General features: G+C 35.0%; 1 protein-coding gene across 1 annotated transcript in view; it reads right to left on the bottom strand.

Moving 5' to 3' along the window:
- Positions 1–1609: 1609 nt before the first annotated feature.
- Positions 1610–8859, bottom strand: part of LOC107660499 (RNA-binding protein Musashi homolog 1-like) — a 48481-nt gene continuing 41231 nt past the window's right edge. Inside the window, exons 8-11 of the mRNA XM_016449852.1 lie at positions 4852–4900; positions 4052–4134; positions 3184–3301; positions 1610–2309 (exon numbers count right to left, since the gene is read on the bottom strand). Coding sequence (XP_016305338.1) covers positions 2197–2309; positions 3184–3301; positions 4052–4134; positions 4852–4900 — 363 coding nt within the window. The 3' untranslated portion in view covers positions 1610–2196. The remainder of the gene's footprint in view (positions 2310–3183; positions 3302–4051; positions 4135–4851; positions 4901–8859) is intronic.

Below are 8859 nucleotides of genomic sequence, written 5' to 3'. Positions count from 1 at the left end.
CTTTGTAGTTGCACTCACAGCTGTAATGAACAGAAGCCCAAAACATGTGGATATATTGACATTAAGAACATGCTGACTTTCTCAGACTTTTGTGATTATTTTCTTTTTATTTCATTTTTATTAGATCTGTTTACATTTTTACTCTTTTAGTTTTACATTTCGTCAATGGCTTGTTTACATTTATACTTTTTTATGGTATACTACTGAATGGCAAAGTTGCCAGTTTAATAAAATGTTCTTTAAAATTGTAGATTTTTTTTGCTGGAAATTAATCGTTTAGATTAATCGATTAATCGATAAATTAGTCGATAGATTAATCGAAATAAACAGTCGTTAGTGGCAGCCCTAAAAATGACATATAAAATGACAATATTTTTGAAGACGGTCAGTTCCTCTCAGAGATACATTCATATAAACCCCCACATATTTGTCATTATATTTCGAGTTTCGCGAACAGTGAGCTTGATCTGCCTGGTACAGTATTTTCTCCTCTTTACAGACTTCATAAAAATTCCACACAAATTAGATTTTGGGAAATGATTGCAATGCAGCTTGTGTTGAATCCTGGAATAGAGATCGGCCAAAATAAAACTAAAAACCAGTTCTGTATTTGTCGTCTGACTGCATGAACCGAACCGTGACATCAGTACAGTGATGGTTGGGGACGAACACATGAACCATTACACCCCTAGTACATATAAATAATACATAAATATATCTAAAATCAATTTGACATCTTTAAGTGTATTATGATATACTGTGCTTGAAGTGGGCCGGTACGCACCGGTATGCAGTACCGGCACTTCAATATTTTAGTCTTTAGCGTACTGGCACTTTTTCGTGCATACCGGCACTTCTGACATGTTGCCAGTACTGAGTCAAAGCGTCAGTGTCTGGGTGTTTTATAATGAATGCCGGCTGAAGGTGTTTTAGATTATGCGCTGGTCAGTGGTTTAGTTATTCTGAATGGATCCGTATAGTAGCATGTACAGTCTGGTCAAGGCAGCAGGTTTAGTGGTCTTTTGGTGTCTCCCTGTGGTCCTGTTTGGTATCACAGCTTAACTGGTGCTTATTTATATTAAAAATGCTCTAAACTGTTTTCTTTCTTTCGGCATTATATACATACATTGGTAATTATGACAATTTATTTAATTATGTATTTTTTACAATATAAAAAATATTGCGGGGGGCGGGGGTACCGGCACTTTTTTTCCACTTTAAGCACTACTGGCACTTTTTCGTGCATACCGGCACTTCTGACATGTTGCCAGTACTGAGTCAAAGCGTCAGTGTCTGGGTGTTTTATAATGAATGCCGGCTGAAGGTGTTTTAGATTATGCGCTGGTCAGTGGTTTAGTTATTCTGAATGGATCCGTATAGTAGCATGTACAGTCTGGTCAAGGCAGCAGGTTTAGTGGTCTTTTGGTGTCTCCCTGTGGTCCTGTTTGGTATCACAGCTTAACTGGTGCTTATTTATATTAAAAATGCTCTAAACTGTTTTCTTTCTTTCGGCATTATATACATACATTGGTAATTATGACAATTTATTTAATTATGTATTTTTTACAATATAAAAAATATTGCGGGGGGCGGGGGTACCGCACTTTTTTTCCACTTTAAGCACTGATGATATAGTATATCGTTAGTTATCGTTAGTATATAGCATAGATTTTCAGTAGCCTTATTTGGACAAATAGGACACAATATATTTTCAGCATTTACAGGTTGTAGCTGAAAGCATAATCAAATTAGCCTATTGGCAGCGACAGGTCAACTATTGTCAATGCCATTTTGAAGGTCATGTTACTGATCAAGTGTAATTCCTACTTTCTGGTTTGTCTGACAGCGTCTCTTGTGCCCTGTTCGAGTTTTATCACAGAGGAACCATGCAAATGTTTTTTTTTACTGACGTGATGTCACCTAAGAAACAATTACAGTCTGAGTAGTGCTGAGAACAGAGAAAAATATGTATTTTCTCTGAAATGTCTTGTTGGGTCGCATGGCAAAAAGCATCAACTATACCGGTGAAATCCACACGCAGCTTTTAAAAACTACTGTCTTTGTGAGTGTGTTTTGATCAAATCCACTTCAACAAATGTGCAGTTATCAGATAAGAGTAAAAACTGTTCCTTTCTTGTAAGGGATAAAATAATGCATTTTGACATTGCAGTGGATGACTGGATCTGAGAAAATTCTCTACAGATGGAAACAAGGGAAGTTGGACTTACCTGGGAACTGGTATGTGTATCCCGGTGTGATTCCTGTGTAGCCACGACTGGCGTAAGTGGCCGCCTGGAACCCTGGGTAACCTGAAAATGAATAGAGAAAGCATAGTGTTTAAGGCAATTCAGGATTATTTGGTGACACTTTGCAATAAGGTCTCATTTGTTAACATTAGTTAGTGCTTTAACTAACATGAACTAATAATTACAGCAGTTATTAACCTTTGTTAATGTTAGTTAATAAAATTGTTAGTTCACAGTGCACTAACTAATGTTAACATATTTTGATGTTAATAATGTATTAGTAAATGTTGAGATTAGCATTAACTAAGATTAGTAAATGCTTTAGAACATAAAATAATCATAACAGATGTATAAGAAATAAAAACAAAAAGCAAGAAATAAAATGTGCTTACAATTGATTTAAAATGTATTAAACACAAATAAGAAGAAAACAGCTTCTCTTTTCTTCCTCAACTACTAATGGAAATGAGATATTCGGCACTTAATGTCTGGTGCATTAGATCAATAAATTAATTTCAATGATAAATTAATCATTTTCAATATTATTTATTTTATTCCATTATTATTGATAATTATTGCATTTGCCTTAGTGTCTGCTAAATTATTAATTGTTAATATAAATAAAATAAAAACACCCGTTTTAACTGTTATATGGGTATTTGATGTATTTTGCAATGTTTATTTTGTAAATTCACCCCACCCACAGAATGACAGTAATTCTACTCATTTTTTAAATATTTTTTTTCCCTGTATTTCTGTTCTCATCTCTGATTTGTGTCTCATTGACAGACACGCAGACACGAGTGCAGTTCCCCGTTGTAAACAGCAGGCAGCGACAGACTCTCATCAGACGGGACTGCAGCGCTGCACTGATGCTGGGTTTGCTCATATAGAAGTGTTCACTGAGATTATTAGCCTTTTCCAGCTTTCAACTCACCCAGCATGCCGATACCCAGCATGAAGGCGTCCATGCCGTAGGGCATCACCCTGGAGCGGCCTCGTGCCATACCTGTCGGTGACATCACTTCCTTCGGCTGCGCCTTTTTGCACTCCACCTTCAAAATCACAAATTAGATCTCTATTCTAGTTATCGCTAGACATCAATTGAGACTTGTTTCAAACTTTTTAAGCACAAAACTGACAGTGAAATTTAAATGAAATATAACCCTATTTTCCATTAGTAAGAAAATATATTTATTACCTTTTATTTTATTTTTAATTCTTGAGACTAAGTTGATACTGAAGAATAAGTAAAAAATAAATATAAATGAGCAACTTTTGAGCAGTGAAATATTCCTCAAGTACAAGAAGAAAAGAGATGAGATGAGATATAAAGATTTTTTGATCCTTTGTTTCAATTTTTATTTTTTGTAAAGAATTTCGCATTTGAGACAAACTTGATACTTAAATGTCTAAGAACTAAGAAACTCCATTAAGTCTGTGGAGTTCTGAATGAGCAACATTTGAGCAGTAAAATATTCCTCAAGTAAAGACAAAGGAGATTTCTTTAATATCTCAGCAAGTTATTGAAGTTATTATATATATTATATATGCATATTTTTTGCTAATATATTTCCTATATATATATTATATTATTTTATTTTATTTTTTTCTATTTTAAATATATTTTACCGTTAAATATTCCATATATAAAATGTGCTAATGCATATTTTGGATTTTCCAGTCTTTTATGTTACATATGGATTTTTGTTTTACAAAGAATTTTAGGAGAAACACATATCATGAACCTATCAAACACGCAGTCACACACACAGACAGCGTTTCATAGCAGAACACACTCTCACCATCTTGTTGTTGATCTCGTGAAAGTGGATCTCGCAGACCTTTTCCACCACGTCTTCATTCTCAAAGGTCACAAAGCCAAAACCTGCAGAGCAAGAACACACATGCACTCCTTACCAATCACAAACATGCTGTTGCTTTCAAACATTGAATCTAGTGTGTTTATCAGTTGTGTCCGATCCAATCCTGGCATGACCTTTCCTTTCTCATTCTCTGTCTTTTGTTCTGTTTACATCTGTTCATATATTCAGTCCATTCTGTCAGGAGATTAGCTCCTCACCTGCTGCATTTACCTGTGCTACTCGATCCCGCCCACTCATCTGTCACTCACTACAGGCTCTGCCCACCGGCTGTCAATCAGACTTTCCTTGCCAAAGTGAATGACGGTTTAACCTCTGAACCACTAACCAGCTCAGCAACACCAAACCCATATTACCCTATATGAACTTTAGCAATGCCTCTGAACAGAGATTACATGAGACTGTGAGGAGCAGAGAAGAGACAGAGTCTTTTATCATATATGGATTTTCATTTTCAGAGTTTTAGGAGAAATGTCTGAGATGATGATGTTGATACAGAAGCTCAAGTATAAATGAGAACTCCATTACATTTCTTGAGTTATGAATGAGCAGTAAAATATTCCTTAAGTTCAAGAAGAGAAGAGAAGAGCTCTAACATCAGCTCCTGAATGAGTGCAGAAGCATGTAGACACTTGACTGCTGTTGTATAATTATATGACTCAATGAGGCTTTGAATGCGAATGTGTGCATTTGCGTGTGTGCGTGCCTGAATGCTGCCTTACCTCTGTGCCTGTTAGTGGTTTTGTCAAACATTAGCATCGCGTCATCAACCTGCAGACAAAACACACACACACAAAAGAGAGGGATGAGACACTCTAAGCCATTACCCAGCATGAGGCTCTATTGTGAGGCTCTGGAGAAACAGAGAAGGGCAGCAGATGGAGGGGCCGAGCGGGGAGGGGGAACAGAGAGAGAGATGGACGGAGAGAAAGAGAAGAAAGAGAATATGGATGGAAGCAAAAGAAAGGGGCTGACATAAAAGAGGAGAAAGCGATGGCTGTGAACACTTTGAAGCACCTCAGCTTCAGCAAACAGCCCTCTTTGTTTTTCTTGATGTTTCATAAGATCAGCAGTTCACAACTGGGTTTGCTTCAAGACACAGATGTCAGACTGGACATCAAATGGCAAAAAAAAAAGAGTGTCTGTGGTACAAAATATAAGTTCTTTGTGGTACTTCAAAATGCTTCATTTAAATGCTTGATTTAATTTGCACATACATTTTTAATGATGGAAACTGGTGCACTCATTTTGTCCAATTAATTTCCATGATTTCTGTAATTACAAGAAATGAATTAGAAATGAATATTGACGACTTTTCCAAGTCTTAAAATTACCTGATATCCTGTTGCACATGATTATATGATAAAAAAATTTTTTTATAGAAATTCAAACACAAGAAAGAATTGAAGCTGATTAAATATTTTAGAGCAAAGTATAACTAGACAATTTCAAATTTCATAAAAAATTTCCACGACATTTCCAGGTCTTAAAATTCCGTGATATCCTGTTGTGTAATAATAATAATAATAATAATAATAATAATAATTTTACAGTGATTTACACACAAGCAGCATTTCAAACTGATTAAATATTTTAGAGCAAAGTATAAATATTGACCATAGAAATTTCCATGATTTCCATTATTTACACTATTTCTACTCATTACACATTTTTACACAATTTAATTGTTTTTTTTTACAGAGATTCACATAAATAAACAATTCAAACTGATAAAATATTTGAAAGTGAAATCAACTAAAAAAATCTGATTAAAAAAATATATATATGTTACAGATTGCACAAGCAAGAAGCAATTCAAGCTAATAAAATATTTTAGAGCCAACAATACTTAGTTATAAATTAATTAATATAATTAATAAATTAATATTCGCTATATGACTTTTCAAGACTTTGAACTTTTTCAGACTTTGCCTTCAAATTCCCTGACATTTCTAGGTTTTCCATGCAACCCTAAGAAAATTGTTTGTGGAGAATACAACAGAGAAACCGGCTCAGAAATGAAACAGAAGTGCAAACACATATCCCTCTCTCTCATTAAACGGACGTCCATGTCCACTGGTCATGGTTTACATGAACATCTCTCATTCCAATCCCTCCCGCCTTCAGAGTTTGTGGGGAGAATCTTTTCAATAACTCTCTCTGTCCTGTTCCCCCTTTCTCTTCAAACCCTCTCCAAAGTTTACTATTCCCATGGAGACTCTGCAAAGAATTTCAACTAGAAGAACTGACCCCCTCCCTCGCTCCTCCTTTCATGAATAGAACAGAGAGCAAGAGACGAGGAGCTGAATAATGGTTGCAACGAATAGTACTGGACAAATAAACTTTGACAAGAGAGACGAATATGTTTTCAGTGATGAAGCAAAAATGCATATAATAATATATATATATATGTGTGTGTGTGTGTGTATATATATATATATATATATATATATGAAACCAATATTAATTATACTAATATTATTAATATTTTTCCAATATTGATATCTTTGCATCCAGCTTAACACCACACCTTAATTGTGGTAAATCTTTGCTTTTGTTCACCACAGTTGATGAGCGTGTGAATCTGTTCGCGGTTCAGTCCCGCTTTCAACCGTTTGATGAAACTCAACACAACCTGTAACACGAGCATCGTGAAGCAACTGTAAACCGTCTCTTCTCCAGATCTGAGGCCTCATTATTTAGCGAGAGATGGCCCGCTCTTCAGGATTATACTGTCACTTCAGTCTGTGTGAGAGCTGTTGGACGGCACCAGTCGAAGCACTTGAGAGTCACGTGGCAGGCCACATTTATGTGACCGGGTAGTGCTTTTCAGTGCCACCTGGTTAAATGACCATGGGAAAGGTCAAACACTCTTAGCCCGGATGAGCCGCTGTCAAACACACACTCTTAGACTCTGACATTTAACTATAACCCTCTCCTGCACCCCTCCTATTGAAACTTTCATTGAGTCAATCACACACACACACACCCTCCCCATCTTCCAAATCCAATGACACTGCAAAGTCAGGAGAAGACAGAGAGCCGACAGCTGCTGTGAGCATTAGCATGATGTCTGATGTGAAAAATGACCAGTGTGATGCTTCTGTTTGTTACAAACAATGTAAAAATAAGTGAAAGTGAAAGTCATTTAGAGAGCAAAACATCTTCAGAGATTCTTTTCATTTGGACTTGTAAGAAAGAACCCAGAACACCCTCGCAAACAAACTAGAGCACAACAGCAATGCCCTAGCAACCACCTAAAACACCCTATCAATGCCCTAGCAACCACTCAGAACACCCTAGAAACTGCATAGCAACCACCCACTACACAGTAGCATCATGGTTGTAAACTGGCTTGTAAAAAAAAAATACTATCTGAATTAGAAAAATAATTCATATCATAATTTGATTGCAAAATCATAATCTAGAAAACAAACAAATAAACAATAAACACTATTGTAGGAAGCTATTGTCGAAGATATAGCATCCCAACACAGAATGCATAAAAAAAGGATTGAGAGCTGACAAAAATGAATAATAAATCAATTAATAAAATAAATTAATAAAAAAATGTAAATAATAAAATAATATTAATACAATTTTAAATAAGAAATGTAAAATAAACAAAGGTAAATAATAATTTAAAAAATATATACATATATATTAGGGCTGTCAGTTTAACGCGTTAACTTAATTAATTAGTTATGAAAAAATAATGTGATTAAAATAGTTTTACACAGTTAACGCACTGGCCCCGCCCCCAGACCTGTACGTCATCTTACATTTTATACAGTTGACTGTTGAGAAATATGATGCAGGGCAACAAATCCATAAATGCAGTTATTCCCTAAAATTCAAAATATTGGTGCAAAAAATGCCCCTGTATGATTTTTTGTCTCATATTTATATCATACGATATCACACAAGTAGCGAGAGCAGCAGTATCACAGGAGTGCTGCTTTTGTCCTGAATATCACGAGTTTTAATGTGATTTTGTACAACAGTTCAGTAAATAAGAAGTTGATATTGTGTTATATTTTAAACACAATATTATGTGCTTTTGCTCAATTTTGCAGAGAACATATTACCATAGCAGAATTGTTGAGCATCTCCGAGCAATAGGCTACAGCGGTGTTTAGTTTCTGGATGAATCCGCGTTTTGAACGAATCATGTGAATCAAATGATTCAAAGTCCCATTCATAAAGAGAGCCGTTTACTGAATTCCTGAATGAATCAGCCGTTTGAACGAATCGAATGAAAGACTCATAAAGACATTTACCGCCACCTGCTGGCAGATTTAGTTTCTTATTTAGAGTATCATTTAATAAAAAAATAAAAATAAAAATAATAATAAGAAGAAAACATTAAAGGGATAGTTCACCCAAAACAATTCAAATTCTGTCATCATTTACTCACCCTCATGTCGTTTCAAACCTTTCTTTTGTGTAACATAAAATAAGGTATTTTGAAGACTGTTGGTAACAAAGCTGTTTTAGTTACCAATGACTTTCATTGTATGAACAAAAAAATACTGAGATGTTTCTCAAATTATCTTATTTTATGTTCCAAAGTTTATGTTAGGACGTTGTAGCCTAAATGTTTATGTGTAATTAATTTTATGTTGAATCAAATAAAATATTTATTTCTAAAGCTACCATTTGTAATGTCTACTTGATACTTTCGAATTTAACACAAAAATAGCTTTAAATAATCTTTTGTGGGTATTTTC

This window comes from Sinocyclocheilus anshuiensis, unplaced genomic scaffold, assembly GCF_001515605.1.
Source record: "Sinocyclocheilus anshuiensis isolate Anshui unplaced genomic scaffold, SAMN03320099.WGS_v1.1 scaffold433, whole genome shotgun sequence".
Classification (NCBI taxonomy): Eukaryota; Metazoa; Chordata; class Actinopteri; order Cypriniformes; family Cyprinidae; genus Sinocyclocheilus; species Sinocyclocheilus anshuiensis.
This window is presented reverse-complemented; position numbering and strand designations above follow the sequence as displayed.